The sequence below is a fragment of the Cuculus canorus genome, chromosome 4 (genome assembly GCF_017976375.1).
Source record: "Cuculus canorus isolate bCucCan1 chromosome 4, bCucCan1.pri, whole genome shotgun sequence".
Classification (NCBI taxonomy): domain Eukaryota; kingdom Metazoa; phylum Chordata; class Aves; order Cuculiformes; family Cuculidae; genus Cuculus; species Cuculus canorus.
Genome location: NC_071404.1, coordinates 7,199,603 through 7,215,934, shown reverse-complemented (window position 1 = coordinate 7,215,934; position 16,332 = coordinate 7,199,603). Strand labels below are relative to the sequence as shown.

The window sequence follows — 16,332 nt, the reverse complement described above, 5'->3', positions numbered from 1 at the left end:
TCCTACTTAAGAACAAATTGTGCCAAGCTGGTTTTATTCCATGCATAGTTAATGGACATTATACAGAAGAAAAGCAACAGATGTCTTGGATCCCAGTGTGGTTTTTCTAGCACACGTTAGGACATGGTCTCTCATAACTTGCTTTTAAAATTCAAGAAACATTGTGGGCAGAAAGGTTTCAGAGAAGTTACAAGTGTGGAAGGAGGTAGGAGGAGGCAGATATGTGTTTTTTGCCTAGTCTAGTTTTCTAGCTGTGGCGACATAATGAAATGAAGATTAGGGTAAAATAATCTGCATATAATGTGGACCTGGAAGGGCTTTAATTTTTGGAAGATACTGTCAATGTTTGGAAAGTGAGGAAAGATGGAATTTAATGGATCTGTAAGAAACCTGGACAGCAGTGGTCAGTTCTTCAAAGAACAGCGTGCCATTCTGAGAGGATCTGATACACAGCTATAAACATTAAAAACCTATTAAAAGGAAGAGGACTACTTACTCACTATGCTCTTGAAGAGGCAGCAAGGACAAGCTGGTTGTGGCAAGCTTGACACTGAGCTTAGATTGCTAGTAGTAGCAGGCTTTTTTTCTAGGGCAGCTGTGGAAATTCTGCTTATGAGAGTATCAGCAGCATGCACGATAACTTTGGCAAATAAGAAATGTAATTGGTGCTGCACAGGAGAAAGCAAAATGGTCTTGATTGCTTAGACTCATTTATGAACCTGCTTTTCTGAGTTTTTAACCGCACAGCCTTTATTTTGAGGTTGCAATACAAAACCAAGTCTGATTCTTGTATTACTGAAGTGTGTTAATGTAGCTATGTTTAACATGCAAATATTATGTTTGTTTAAACTTACACTTTGATTAATCTGTCCGTTGTCACAGGACAGGTAGCCTGGAAGCGGGCAGTTCGTGGAGTTCGAGAAATGTGTGATGTCTGTGACACCACAATCTTCAACCTTCACTGGGTCTGCTCCAAGTGCGGCTTTGGCGTCTGTGTGGATTGTTACCGGATGAAGAAAAAAAGCTTACATGAAGGTGAGGATGCGCATTACTACTTCAACAAAATGGGGAGTGGAGAAAGGTGGTCTGTATTTTGAACTTGGAAGTCAATTAACAACCTTAAACAACAGGACAATAAGCCTTCCCAACAAAAAAAGAACGTATTGTAGACCTGTGGTTTCGCTTATCATTAATAGTCAAATATGCAGCTTCCCAGAGGAGGATGAAAGATGCACTAATAAAACAACATAATGATTTTGTTTTACAGATGATGACTCGGATACTTTCTCCTGGTTTAAATGTGTGAAGGGGCAGGCACATGAACCAGAGAATCTAATGCCTACACAAATAATTCCCGGGAAAGGTATTTCAAATATTTGATTGGGATGAAAAAATGCTGTAGGCTGTTGCCGTCTATTTTGTGTTGTTGATATTGTAGTAATTGAGGGAGGTTTTTTTAGTAATGAAGTTAGTATTTATTGTCCAAAAACTGGAACAGCCTGTGTACTTAGTACTGGTTTGTGATAGTTGACCTTTGCAAAGAAGTAGCAAAACTTCTTGTTTCATTGTGAACTGAGCTCGTTTACTGTTAGCATCATTTGGGTTGGGAAGGCCTCTAAGATTATCAAGTCCAACTATCAGCCCAGCACCACCATGTCCTGAAGTGCCACATCGCACTGTGCCTGTTGTTTACCTGCATAGCAAACCAAATTTATTAAAAAGCCTGATTGAATGCTGGATGTTTTAATTACATGTGAGCTCACTAATGTCTCTTTTCCTTCAGCTCTCTATGATGTCGGAGATATTGTTCACTCTGTAAGAACAAAATGGGGAATAAAGGCAAATTGTCCTTGTGCAAGTAAGCAGTTCAAGGCACTATCAAAGCCTACTCTAAAAGAAGATTCAAAACAGGTACTGCTGCTGTCTCGCACTGTCTGTGATATTGGTTTGCCTCAATCTGCTGTCCATATTTGAAGCCAGTGGTCCTTGGCTTTGTAGGGATGCCAGTCCTGACCACTGTTGATAACCCCACCCTGTAGGTTTTTGTTCAGAATTTGTATTCAGTGTTCATCTTTCTTGTTTGGTTCTTTCTTAAGCTTTGGGGAAAATCTCATTGTGTTCCTTTGATACGCAGATGCCTCAGTAAGTGACTTATCCTTGAAAAATGCTCAGTGAGGGTTTTTTAGATCAAAAATAGGATTAAATTGAGGGAACTGTTAAGAGTGCCAAGAACAGACTACTGATAATGGTTTTAAGCATAGGCTGTCCGTTGGGTCCTGGAGATGTAATTCTTTCAACATCTGAAATAACGATTAAGGGTGGGAGAGTGCTGGAATTCACCAAAGAGCTAAACATGAATAAAACTGTGAGGAGTAGAGCAGTACAGAGAGATACTGGTTTCCTTGAGAGTCCTGGTACAAAGTTTGCTGCTCATCGTATTAATAAAAATAAACCAAACCAAAAACGACTAACTCGCAAACAAACAAACCCTACCTAATGTTAATTTGTGAATGAACGTAGTAGGGGGAGTGTTTTGAAGGTTTTTGCTTTTGAAAATAAAGCAGAAATTAATGGCTTCGTTTTGCCATTCTGTGGCATCTTACCATAGAATCGTAGAATGATCTGAGTTGGAAGAGACCCACAAGGATCATTGGGTCGAACTCCTGTCCCTGCATAAGACACCCCAGAAATTCACACCACATGTCTGAGTGCATTGCCCAAATGCTTCTTGAATATTGTCAGGCTTGGCACCATGACTGCTTTCTTGGGGAGCTGTTCCGGTGCTTCACCACCCTCTGAGTGAAGAACCTTTTCCTAATACTCAACCTAAACCTCCCCTGGCCCATCTTACTGCCATTCCCTTGGGTCTTGCAAGAAACCACTTGAATTAAATTATTTTAATTGTGTTGGATGCTTATTCTTAAACTTATTTTGAGACTAAATCTGTTCTCGTAACTGTAATAAGCAGGATGAACTTGATTTTGGTCTTGGTCATGAATAGAAGAGACAAATGATATTGTGAAGTATTAATAATGAGGAAGATGGCTGCACAATTCAAAAGTTAGTTTACCACTGACCTAAATTCAGTCTTCTGTTTCTTGATTTTTCTTCTGTGACCCTGCACAAACAGCTACATTGAAGTTTATCTATTCCTCTTTCCGTAAAGTTCAGTACCATGCCAGTTGCGTGAGGATAAGCTGATGGAATTTTGAAACATTTTATATGATGTCACGCTTGGAATCCTCACCAAGCATATCAGCAGTCATTAGAGATGAAGAAAGGACATAGCAATAGGCAGGCGTAGGTGCAGAATAATTTCTTGACTGGAAAGTATTTGTGCAGAGAGAAGAAATCTAGACAGTCATGCATGAATCTCAGGCTAAAGCAGTCATTCTGGTTTGTCTCTTACCTCTCTCCAAACAAGCAGGTAAATCAGCTGCATGAGAGATGTACAGTAGTCCTGTGCTGGCCGGGCTGGTGGCACACTGATCTGTGGGTGCATTTTAGGCCTGGCAGGTGACTGGGCTTTTCCTGCCTTCTTAAGATAACAATTTAGGAGCACTACATATTTGTTTTAGTTTGCTGAACTGGACCTCCAGCTTAGCCCTGGTCTGAACGTCGACTGTCACTAGAATTGCAAAAGCGCTACTGTTAAAACTGTTTGGTTCCCAAAGCAGTCCCAGAAAACGCAGCTGGGAAACAGCTTTTGGTGCTTGTCTGTAGGGTGATGGACTCCTCTTAAAGTCAGGAGATCCCCTCTGGCCCATACTGAGATGCAGTGCTGACCTCTTGTGGAGATCAGATATTTTTCTGAAGGGCCAAACCATTTATTTGGCAAAACAATTTGGACAAGTTATCACTTGCTTCCCCTTTCTGAGTAGAGTGTGTTTGTGTCTAATCAAGTTCTCCCTTCATTTCAGAACTTGGTACCTGTAGAGAGGACCAGCCTTCAACATAACAGTTTTGTGCTGAGCCCACAAGTCACCACACACGATCCTACTCTGAAGTCAGCAATTGGAAGTAAACAAACTGCTTCAGTAAATACTTCTCCTTCCTTAAGTTGGTTATCGAATCTAGCAAGTGGAAACGTGAATAAAGAAAACAAAGGTATATGCAGAACAAGTGAAGAGTAAACCCTTTGTGGCTGCTTGTCAGAAGAACATAGTTCTGACGCAGAAACTTCTTGTGTTGAGAATGATGCTGCTTGCTGGAATGGGCGTTCAGTGCCTGTGCTGCAAAGCTTGACTTGGATTAAAACCTGGCAGGGTTAGCACCTGGTGTTTTGAAAACTAGATTAATATCGCAATGATACAAGGTATTCTGGAAAATTTAATTTGAGAACTCGTTTATTTCAGGATGTGTGATTTTAAAAACTTCAGAGTGTTGAAGAAAGTTAAGGGAATGGAGTATTTCATCTGCTTGTATTGGGAAGAGATTTATATATGTGTACATAAAATCGTGGAATGGTTTGGGTTGGAAAGGACCTTAAAGATCATCCAGTTCCAAACCCCCTGCCATGGGCAGGGACACCTCCCACTTGATCAAGCTGCAAGGCCCCACCCAGACTGGCCTTGAACACCTCTAGAGAGAGGGCATCCATAACTTTCCTGGACAACTTGTGCCAGTGCCTCACCACTCTCATCATGAAGAATTTCTTCCTAATGTCTGATCTAAATCATCCCCTTTCCAATTTATACCCATTCCCCCTTGTCATATCACTCTGGGCCCTTGTCAAAAGTCCCTCTCCAGCTTTCCTGCTGGCCCCCTTCAGGTACCAGAAGGTCATCATAAGGTCTTCCTGGAGTCTTCTCCGCTCCAGGCTGAACAACCCCAACTCTCTCAGGCTGTCCTCGTATGGGAGGTGCTCCAGCCCTCTGATCACCTTTGTAGCCCTCCTCTGGACCCATTCCAACAGTTCCATACCCTCCTTATATTGGGGATTTAACATGTATGCCTATAAGGAGTATGTTTTACCTTAATAAAAACCTGAAGCATATACTTGTTATGGTTCAGAGGGATAATCCTTTCTTCATCCTCAGATGTGTTTTTCTTTGTTTCAGAGAAACTCCTCACACCTATTTCAAAGAATGAAAACAAACCTCTCCAGACACTCCCTAGTCTAGCTAAGCCTGGCGCAGCCCTGCAAACATTCAACAGTGCAATATTAACACCTGTGAGCAACAACAACACAGGTTTCTTGCGGAATCTGTTGAACTCTTCTGGAGGAAAGGTATATGAAAAATCTTGTTTTACAGGTTTGAGTTGATCCCAGATTTAGACTGCTGCTCTAAACCTATGAACAGCTATTACAGACATTTGTCACACTAGGTAAAATTCTGTCTTCATTTGGGAAAAGGATCTTACTTAATTCAGTGTCTGTGTTGCAGTGGTCCAGTTGATGCTTTCTAGAGTAGTGGTACTATCAGCAAGTTTTCCTTGATGAGGGACTAGGAACCAAGTGATAAAAGCAGATGAATTTACTTAGGCTAGTGTCTGGCCGGTCCATTAATTGGCCCATCCATTAGACAAAAAATAGAAGCATCAGGGAACTTAAAGGTGAAGGGAGAACATTCTGGGTGGGGGTGTGGTGTCATTGTCTTTCTTTGTAGACTGGTTCTTTTCAGATGTTCCTGGGCATTGTTTGCTCTTACCATCTTCAAAATGGTGGGGTAAAATACTGGCCTTGAAACTACCTTGATGAAAATGTATTTCTGTTCTTTGATGCAAAGGACGTCCTGCTCTGTGTTGTATTTCTTGGATTTCTGTATCATTGCTGAAATGTAAACAAGAGCAGAATTTCTTAATGCCAGAATGCTGTAGACAAAGTGTCAGAAACGGCATTGGCATTTAATGCTGGTGAGTTTCTAGACAGCCAAGTTCTGCAGATTCTTGTTTCTCTGCACAGCTGTGAGCTCAAGTGAAAAGTTCAGGAAGTGGCAAATATCTTCATTGAAGTCTGTGGGAAAAAGCAGCAGAGAAGTGCACCAACTTCTTTTTGTTCTTCTTTGTCTTTCTTTTTTTTTTTTTTTTTCAAATCAGACAGACAGCGGACTCAAGAGCACACCCAAAATCCTTGATGACATTTTTGCTTCCCTCGTGCAAAACAGAACTATTACAGACTTGCCTAAGAAACCTCAAGGACTGACTATAAAGCCTACGATAATGGGCTTTGATACGCCTCACTACTGGTTATGTGATAACCGCTTGCTGTGTCTCCAAGATCCTAACAATGAAAGTAACTGGAATGTCTTCAGGGAGTGCTGGAAGCAGGGACAGGTATTTAAGTCTTTCTGCTTTCTCCATTTTGTCACAATTTAGCCCTAGCCTGGCCAATTTTGTCAGCTAAAACCTCCCAGTTGGTCTCCCAATTCCCTTCTACTCCCACGGAAATCAGAGGAAAAAGACGTGTAGGTTGGAAACTAAATGAAAACTGCTTTAACAAGAAAATAATAAAGAAAATAATAAGAAAACAATATATAAAAATATATTAAATCGTGCCCCCTACCCCTCAATGACTGTATGTCACCGCAAGTGGTGCAGAGCAGACATAAGGGGAACGGTCCAAGGGTAGAAGGGAACTGGGCTCAGGAACTGAATTCAGGAATGCATGGATCCAGGATCAGGGCAAACAGACAGATGAGGTCCTCATTGAATTTCAGCCATTGCAGAAGAGGCCCACCCTCGTGATCGCTCAAGTTTATAGCGAGTATGACATATATGGGATGGAATACTCTGGCCAGTGACAGGTGACTTGGGGTCAGCTGTCCTGTCTGCCCCTCCCTGCAAGTCCAGCCTTTTTTTGCCTCTGACTTGCAGCACTCTTGAGGATTAAAACAGCTTGAAGATGGCTTTGATTACAAGAGGAATAAGTGTAAGCCTTGGCCTTTCTGCATAAGTGTCCTGTGTTATCACTGCTAGAGAGAAACACTGTTTGAAAGTCATGCAGTGAACTTTCAGAAAATGAAGTTACTTAGAGGAAACAGAACTAAGTTAGGAAACTGATTTTTCTTTAGGTCAAACCAGAACGCATTTAGAGTTCACGTGCTTTGCCCTTTAATTGAAGTGTAGGTACAAACTCACTGCAATGATAAGCAACACTAAACCTTCATAAAAAGTGCTGCACAAACACTTGGATAAAAGGATGTGTATTTTACTATTTTATATCAGTTTTAAAACACACTGCTGAACGTAACGACTTTATGAAAAGCTGCCTCATAGCTTTGAAATAAAGAATGATCAAAGGCACAGCATAATTCTGGTAAGGCATTTATTTTGGAAAACACAGTGTTCACAAAATGCCTGTGTTAATGTTCAGTATGTTTTATGCATTATTCTGTTTGGAATTAGAAGGTTTGGTGTTTAATAATTCTTCAATTATATTATTATTCTTCATAGCCTGTGATGGTGTCAGGAGTGCATCACAAATTAAATGCAGACCTCTGGAGACCAGAGTCCTTCAGGAAGGAATTTGGCCAACAGGAAGTAGATCTGGTTAACTGCAGGACCAATGAAATCATCACTGGAGCTACTGTTGGGGATTTCTGGGATGGATTTGAAGATATTTCAAGTGAGTAGTGGGAATTTTTGTTCCACAGCAGTCATTTTGCCCTGGCACAAATCTGTCATCCTTAAGCAGCGTAAAAGATATTCCAGGCTTTGTCTTCATCCTGGGCAACGCATCTGCTGTGTATTCTGACCACGTATGCGTGCGGGATGGTGGACTGGATAGAAACAGTTAACCCCACAGAGGACTCCCCTTCCTGAGTACGTTTGGCTGCCTTTAGTCTTTGGAGGAAGCATTGTGAGAAAGTCTGGGATCTTCCTAGCCAGCAGGTTCACATGTCAGCATTTTTGCCCAGCTGAGTGAAATGTAGACAAGTACGCATCAGGCTGGTGCTCACAAGCTGATTGGATTCTGCTGTTTGAACTGCAGGTGCCGTTTGTTCCTAAGGGACTGAAGTTATTTTGTATAAAAAAGGGTTTAGGGGAGTCGAGCCATGAGGTTTGGCTTTGTTTTCTTTTCTCAGAAGAATTAATACTTCACATGGCATCTGGAGTTCTACTTCATTTGTTTGTGTGATGTAAATTTATGGAATTTGGTACTTAGTGCCAGAAGAGTGAGAGCCAGAAAGCTCACTTACACCTTTCCTTTCTTCTATGTGATCTTTGAAAAGATTTGGCTTTATCATCAGTTACTTTGGCCTCACACACAAAATAGTTGCCTAAACTAAATTGTAGGGCGTGCTTAGGGAAGGGAGCTGGTGAAGGCTACTTGTGTGATCTGAAATCTGTCCCAACACGTTTGTCATAGTGGTAACACCCAGCCGTGGAGTCAAAGTTGTATGTCTTTGGTTCTCCATAAATACTTGTGGAATTAACACGATTTTAAATTGAGATGAGCATTCCTTTGTCTTGATTTTGGGGATTTTTGCGTTGTACAACTATCAAACTAAGGCATGTTATTATTTGACAATAGATCGCCTGAGAACAGAAGAAGGAGAGCCAATGGTGTTGAAGCTTAAAGACTGGCCTCCAGGAGAAGACTTCAGAGATATGATGCCTTCTCGGTATGAACATACAGAGAAACTGTTCATCCTTTGTGTGGGACATCCCCAAAATAGTGGGATGTGGGAATACTCTTATTTTGACTTCTGCTTCAGCTTTGAGAAGCTTTTGGTCACATGTGAACTGTTCAATTTCTCAGAGATGCCTGGCACAGCTGGAAATGCTGAGCAAGTCTGATGAGTAATTTTTATGTAGTTCATTGTATTTACTGCCAAGTAAAGCGAGTACCTAAAATCACTAATGATGGGTTAAACTTCAGAAGCAGCCTAAAAGCCTGGGTCTTTTTGGAATCTGAAGTTTAGTTGAAACTTTTTTTTCTGTCAAATATTTATAAGTATTCTGACTTAGTCTGATAGTAATTGAGATGATGATACAAGGAAAATAGCATTACTCCAGAGCAGTTGAAGTTCTGCTGTATTCCCATGTCTTGCTTTTTTTGTTGATTTTTCTTGGTGTCCAGTAAACCCCCTGGGGGAGTCAGTGCAGTTTCTTGACTGGAGAAAGCTTTTGTTGCAGTCCATTATAATCTGCCTTTTTTTTTTTTTGTATCAGTTCCTACCATTAAATTGTGCTCTATTACTTCAGGTTTGATGACTTGATGAAAAATATTCCATTGCCGGAATATACCAGGAGAGGCGGCAAGCTCAACCTTGCCTCTCGACTTCCCAACTATTTTGTACGACCGGACTTGGGCCCTAAGATGTACAATGCGTATGGTAAGGAATTTTTCACTCTAAAAATTACATTGATGACGCTTTCCTATAGCTGGCCATGCGTATTTATTGCTACGCTACTTCTGGCTGTATCTCTTCTCTTACTTCTTTTGGGGCTGTATCATTTGGTTTTTAATCTCTCCTTGAGCAGTTCCCCATGGCCAGTTCATCTGCTGTTACTCAGAAGGCATTTAAACCTAAGTGTGATCGTGGCCAGATAAAGAGATTATGGGTTGTAAATGCTGCAGCAGTTGCCTTTTTGAGTGGAAAAGAGACTGTTTCTGAGAACGCTTTATACTAAACTGCTATAGAAACCCTCTTCTAGTCGGACTTAAATGTAACTTTTACCCATCATACAGGCTCAGTACAGATACAGAGTAATGTGTCAGCCTGTGTGATAATCACTTGGGAAAGACACAAGATGTTAGAATCATAGAATCCTTTGGTTGGAAAAGACCTTTGAGATTGTTGAGTCCAACTGTACTTGTCCACTACCCAGCCATATCCCTGAGCACCTTCTCTACCCATCTTTAAAATCTCTAGGGACTCCACCACCTCCCTGGGCAGCCTCTCCCAGCGCCTGAGAACCCTTTCAGTGAAGAAATCTTTCCTAATATCCAGTTGAAACTTCCCCTGGCACAAGTTGAGGCCCCTTCCTCTTCTCCTGTCACCTGGGAGAAGAGACCAACACCCACTTCGCTACAACCTCCTTTGAGGCAGTTGTAGACAGTGATAAGGTCTCCCCTCAGCCTCCTTTTCTCCAGGCTAAACAACTGCAGTTCACTCAGTTGCTCCTCATAACCCTTGTTCTCCAGCCCCTTCCCCAGCTTTGTTGCTCTTCTCTGGACATGCTCCAGCCCTTCGGTGTCCTTCTTGCAGTGAGGGGCCCAAAACTGATCACAGATGGGGCAAAGTCCTGATTATCAAGTGTATTGTTGTGCTGGAATCATTTACTGATAAAAGTAAAAGCTCTGGTTTTTGTCTTTTCAGACAGAGCTGTGGAGAGGGGCATAAAGTTCCTTTTGTTACTTTTTATGGTTTTTTATATATTTTTTTTTAATATATAAAAATATATCTGCTACTTTTTTCCCCAGGCTTAATAACACCAGAGGATAGAAAATATGGCACAACAAACCTGCACTTAGATGTGTCTGATGCAGCTAACGTAATGGTTTACGTTGGTATCCCCAAGGGCCAGGCTAACCAAGAAGAAGGTAAAGTCTGTCTTGTGTTTGGGAGGTTATTTCTGCGATTGGAGGGAAGGACCTTTAACATAACTGCTCGTCTTTACTCTCAACAGAAGTGCTTAAAACCATACAAGATGGCGATTCTGATGAATTGACAATTAAGCGTTTTACTGAAAGTCGAGAAAAACCTGGAGCTCTGTGGCACATTTATGCTGCTAAAGATACAGAGAAGATCCGGGAATTCCTTAAAAAGGTAGGCCATTTCATCCTAAAAACTCATGTGTCTTTGCAGGGTTGCAAACAGGAATCCTTGAGCTTTCCTTCTCCTTCCTATCCCAGTTGTTCTGGAAACAAATTTATTTGAGTTGTATCCATGATGTAACTTCTTGCGTGCCATGGATCCTGTAGGATCCGAGCAGAGCTGCCAGTTGAAGCTTGAGGTTGTCCTGTATGTGGATGCACGGCTTTTGCCCACACTTTGTACAGTACAAGGAATTATTTATGTAATGAACAAAACCACGGCTAGATTTAAGCAAAACCACAGTTTAACCTTAAACTAGGTCCTTCTTCAAAGCATGCATGTGAGGTGCTGTCAGAGCAATATGTGGCACATCAAGTTCTTCGTTGTTCTCTCCCTTTTCCTACTTTTTTTTCCCCCTTATACCTTTATGAGGTTCGGATTAAGAGAAAAGCATGTGACATTTTGGGTAATGTTTTCACAGCGGTTAAAGGTTTAGTAGAGATGTGATGCCAGTTCCAGAAGGGCCTGTTTCCATATTTAAGTGATCCAGAGTTCTTGGTGGTCTTAATTCTGGAACTTCTTTGTTGCTGTACAGGTGGAAGAGTGAATATGTTAATGCTTGAAGGATAAATGTGAGGACCAGAACAACTGTTGGCCTTGTCAGCCTGACTGCTGCTGTCTTGGGCGGAAGTTTAGGGTGGCTACAGCTGATTTCTTTACTATTAACAAAGAACAAGTACACTTGATAGAAGTTGATACTGGATTTGATAAGCACTGGCATTCTGAATTTTGACACCTGTCTCACACCTCTTCTTGGTCCCTGGTAGCACGCTTGCCTGCAGGTGTGAGGCTTTCAACTGCTGGTCTTGGAGTAGGACCAAGCTTCTTTACGATGAGAGTGGTGAGGCACTGGCACAGGTTGTCCAGGGAAGTTGTGGATGCCCTCTCCCTGGAGGTGTTCAAGGCCAGGTTGGATGGGCCTTGGGCAGCCTGATCCAGTGGAAGGTGTCCCTGCCCATGGTGGGGGGTTGGAACTGGATGATCTTTAAGGTCCCTTCCAACCCAAACAATTCTATGATTCAACGTTTCTCTATTTCCTCCCAAGTGAGTCTTTGGGCCGCAGCCCTGGCTGTAAATGGTTGCCACCGCACATAGGGTTGATACGAGAACTTTTTGCAGAAATTGTCTCTCCACAGCCCTCAAATTTCTCTTCTGAAGTGCTTGCTGTGCCTCCCAGCTTCATAGTTCCCAGAAATCTCATTAGCATCCTCTTTTTTGGTCAGGGACCAGACTGAGTTAGTGCTGGCCTCAGGGCAGTCACCTGTTGAGTTCTATGCTCAGTAGTTTATTCCAGTTAGGAGCGCTCAGTAGTTTGTTCCGGTTACAAGCTTTGGTAACGTGGGAGTGAACACATGTGAGTCACTTAACCCTTCTGTTTCTTCTTCCTGTAAATGGGGTTGACTTCCTATATCTGCATTTGCAGTGTGTCTGTGAAGCAAGTCTGACTGAGAAATGATGAATCTTGACAGACTAAGGACTGAATAAGAATCCAGATCTTTCATGGTGTAACCCTGACACCTGAACGTGTACATAGCATACAGGCTATCACAGACACATCTCGATTGCCCAGCAAGGCTGGTGTATGGTAATACCTGTTCTCTTGTGACTTTCCAGGTTGCAGAAGAACAAGGCCAAGAAAACCCTGTAGATCACGATCCTATTCATGATCAGAGTTGGTACTTGGACCGATCGCTAAGGAAACGCCTTCATCAGGAGTATGGAGTTCAAGGCTGGGCTATTGTACAGTTTCTAGGAGATGTAGTTTTCATTCCAGCAGGAGCTCCACACCAGGCAAGGACCGGGGGCACTGTTACAGCCTGAGCGCTTGGGCAGATATCTGAGCACACGGCTAACGCTTGTTTGTTCTCTCTAGGTTCACAATTTGTACAGTTGTATTAAAGTTGCAGAAGACTTTGTATCCCCAGAGCATGTCAAACACTGCTTCTGGCTTACTCAGGAATTTAGATATCTGTCGCATACGCATACGAACCACGAAGATAAATTGCAGGTAACTTACTGGTGCTTGAGACAAACCCTGTCCCTCTTTGCCCTTTCAAAAAACCCAACTGAAACCAGCATCCAGCCCTCCCCAAAGCCATAAGGAGGTGTCCATACAGCCCACCCTGCTTCCATGTTCGGATTGGCTTTAATGCATTGGTTCTTGAAGAGGGATTTCTGTAGGCTTTGGAATTGTTACAGTATTTGTAGTCCTGAGGAAGCGTTCTGAAGCCTTTCCTGAGATTCTCTTGAAATGGTTCTTTCTTCCATTTCTTCTCTTTTCCCTCTTGCTGAGCTTGGAACACCCTCCTTAAGCTGCAGGTTTTCAGTTTATATCCTGTTAGAATGTGAACCTTATTTTCACAAGTTGGTGATCTAAGCGAAACGCATGCAGGTGAGCATGTTTGGTCTGAAAGGAGAGCCATGGGGGGCGTGGGGCAGTTGTGCAAGTGTTCCCTGTGTGCCAGAGGCTTCCAACCGCACCCTAACCGTGCTGTTGACTTCTAAAACTAAAGGCCTTTTCTTTCCTCCTAGGTGAAGAATGTCATATACCACGCTGTTAAAGATGCGGTTGGGATACTGAGAGCAAACGAATCCAGCCTTAGCAGACCATGAAGCAGAACGCCTTAACCACACACTATGAAACAGAAGCGCTGGCAGCTGTTTTAACTCCTCAATCAGGACCTCTGTGGACTTTGAGATTATATGAATGAATGTTACCTCATCTTCCTTTCGGCAGTACCAGAGGATCGTGGTACCTTGTTCTGTGTACTCTTCCAATGTTTACAAACCTGATATGTATATGTAGTAATATGTATGGACTGTGGCATACTGTGAATGCTCAGCTGCAATAGAACTCTATACGGAGTTGCTCTCCAGACTGTACAAAATACCTCCTATCGAACTGTCGGAAACTGTTCCAAATTACGCATTGGAGAAATATTATCCAAGACCTTGTAAAGCTCCGATTTTTTTTTTTTTAAATTTATTTTGGGGTGGGAGGAAGTAGGGAGTCACCAGTTTAATAAAATAAGAATGCAGTTCTGGAATTTCACATTAACATAGAACTAGCATTTAAAAGTAGCTTTAAGCTATTGTATAGTAACAGGAGGAGGGTTAACCCCTGTCTCTAGGTAAATGTATTTAAATTTCTAAATGTTAAAAGAAACTTTTAATCAAATGTCTCCTGTTTGAAACTGCTCTTCAATTTGAACTGATGTTTGATTCTCTGGTTTTTAACACTGAATGGTCTACATAAAATTCTTCTATTTCAGATATTGTCCCTTGCCTGCCTTCTTCACTTGCCCCTTTAAAATGTAATTATTTGATGCGGTGCTTCAAAATGCAAAAGAAAATTGTGTGTTGTACACTGTTCCTACTGGCTTTTCAAGTGTCTGAAGGCATTGGATTTAGTGACAGAGCTTGTTACAGCTCTTTTGGTTACCTAAAGGACAGTTTTGCTCTACTCCTGATTCTCAGCCAGTGCTGTGGGCTGTGCCAAAGAAGCTCTGCAGCTTCAGCCTCAAATCACAGAATCGTAGAATTGTTTAGTTGGAAAAGACCTCCGAGATCATCAAGTCCAACCCTACCTGCCCACTACTCAGCCTCATCCGCCTGCCTTTGAATGGCTCCCGCATCGCTAACAGAGAGACTATGAATGTCATGAAACTTGGGGACAGGGGTTGCAAGTGGAGCAGCGCACCTTCTTGAACAGGATCAAATGAACCATTCTGTTCTTCAGAAATGCACTGAAATGCATGGTGTGGCTATTGGGAAGAGCCAGGCACGAGGGGAATGTCCTGATGAGCCATGAGGCACTTTCCTGAACTGTAACAAACGGACAGACTCTGCACATTCCCTTCCCAGTAGCCCTTCACCTGCTACCACTGATCAGCACAAACCCTTCAGTCATGGTGTTTTTTTCAGAGAATATCTCTGTTATCCATCCCTCTGCAGCTGGAGCAGAGCCAGTAGCCTGCAGTGACTTGCAGGGAGTGGGAGTCTCTTCAGGTACATTGAATGGGGATAGGAAAAGGTTTGTCTGCCGTGAACAGGTACGTGTGCTTCCTTCCTCTTAACAGTGAGACTAAAGCAGGCGGCCAGAGCAACTCAAGCAGCAAAACAAAATATAGAAGCAGTGGCTGTGTGTTTCTTACCTGTCCCAGCCCCCACGTGCCCCTGGCTGCTCCAGGAAAGGCTCTGCTGCATGTCAGAGCTGCGGATCTTACCGTGAACCCTAACAGCTCCAGGTCTGTAACGCTGGGTGAGGAGCTGAGGGCAGAGCAAGCGCTGCTGCGTTCTCCTCTGGGGAACTGTTTCGCTTTACTGGCCTTGTGCTGCTGGCTTAGCTCCTGCGCAGCGCACATCTCCACTGCATTCAATGGGAGTTTCCTGCTGGCTCTGCCTGCTGCACCCTCCGGCAGTGGATGCACGTGCTGCTTTCTTACCGCTTCAGCTGGTGTTAGTTGGAAGGCAGAGACCTAAATCCTCGATTTGGCTTTTCATGCTTCAACCAGTGAAGTGTCCTGAAAGGAAGCGCTTCAGCTGAACGTTCTTTCTTGTGGTATCAAGTGTGAAAACGAAATAAAGCCATCTCATTGCTCTTCCCAGAGCCAGTTGGAGTGTTTGTGGGGAGCTGGCACTGGGGTACCTCACCTCCCAGGCTGTAAGATGAGCCACGCTGGTCTTGAATGCACTCAGGCACAGACACATGTGCGGAAGAGCCCCGTGGTTGATGCTGGAATTTGAACTCTTCCTCCCTGTGCTGCTGTTCAGTCAGGTTTCATTTCAGCTGTTATCCACCTGATCCTACCCGCTCTTCAGCTGCTTCTTTTTCTTTCTGCTCTGTCCTCTCTGGATTTTTAAGACAAATTGTCCCATTTGCCTGTTCTGGTTACATCTGGGGTGGGGTTGGAAAGCCCAAACCGCCCCGCTCTCCTAAGGAGCGCACAGCCCTGAAGCCTCTGGGTTACTGTGCTGCCAGCTGGTAGGACAGGGAGCAGTGCTTGGCCCCTCCTTGCTCTTTATGGCCAGAACTGGAAACTGTTGGAGACCATCCAGCTGTGTCTGCCTCATCTGTCCTTCCACCTTTGCTCTTGCAATACAATTGTTCATAGGCCTGAGTTTTGCTAAGTCTTTAAGATCAGAAACTCTTCCTTTTGCCTGTGAGGCTCTCATAGCATTGCTGTGTTCAGGCACCAGCTGCTGTGGACACGCCCTGTGAGCTGCCTTTTGTGAGGCTCAATAGTAGTTTTGCCTGGAGTTTTTCCTCAAGGTGCCTCCTCTTCCCCTTTGTCTCCAGGGCTGTGCCTCTGCCCAGCAGGTGGCTCTGCTCTGATTGTGTGACAGCAAGGGGACAGCACCGGGGATGAGGAAGAACAGATCAGGGTCTCTGCACTAACCCCTGTTTTGGCACAGAGCCGGATTAAAAGCTCTGGCCCGCGGCTGCCAGCCTGTAAAACAACACTGGGCTTTGGCTGGATTTGCCAGGGAGCAGAAAGAGTAACAACAGCCTCTGTAGAGCAGCTGAGGGGCTCAGCTGTTCTCAGAGCCGGGGGCACCAGGCTGA

The 16,332-nt window shown here is 43.3% G+C and overlaps 1 protein-coding gene across 4 annotated transcripts in view; it reads left to right on the top strand.

Moving 5' to 3' along the window:
- Positions 1-14,144, top strand: part of KDM3A (lysine demethylase 3A) — a 38,287-nt gene extending 24,143 nt beyond the window's left edge. For all 4 annotated transcript variants that reach the window (XM_054065481.1, XM_054065480.1, XM_054065482.1 and 1 more), the window contains exons 13-26: positions 883-1,035; positions 1,268-1,363; positions 1,784-1,911; positions 3,921-4,107; positions 5,061-5,230; positions 6,040-6,276; positions 7,396-7,567; positions 8,477-8,567; positions 9,151-9,281; positions 10,373-10,492; positions 10,579-10,718; positions 12,381-12,557; positions 12,640-12,774; positions 13,299-14,144. In XM_054065481.1, coding sequence (XP_053921456.1) covers positions 883-1,035; positions 1,268-1,363; positions 1,784-1,911; positions 3,921-4,107; positions 5,061-5,230; positions 6,040-6,276; positions 7,396-7,567; positions 8,477-8,567; positions 9,151-9,281; positions 10,373-10,492; positions 10,579-10,718; positions 12,381-12,557; positions 12,640-12,774; positions 13,299-13,379 — 2,018 coding nt within the window. In that variant the 3' untranslated portion in view covers positions 13,380-14,144. The remainder of the gene's footprint in view (positions 1-882; positions 1,036-1,267; positions 1,364-1,783; positions 1,912-3,920; positions 4,108-5,060; positions 5,231-6,039; positions 6,277-7,395; positions 7,568-8,476; positions 8,568-9,150; positions 9,282-10,372; positions 10,493-10,578; positions 10,719-12,380; positions 12,558-12,639; positions 12,775-13,298) is intronic.
- The last annotated feature ends 2,188 nt before the right edge of the window (positions 14,145-16,332 follow it).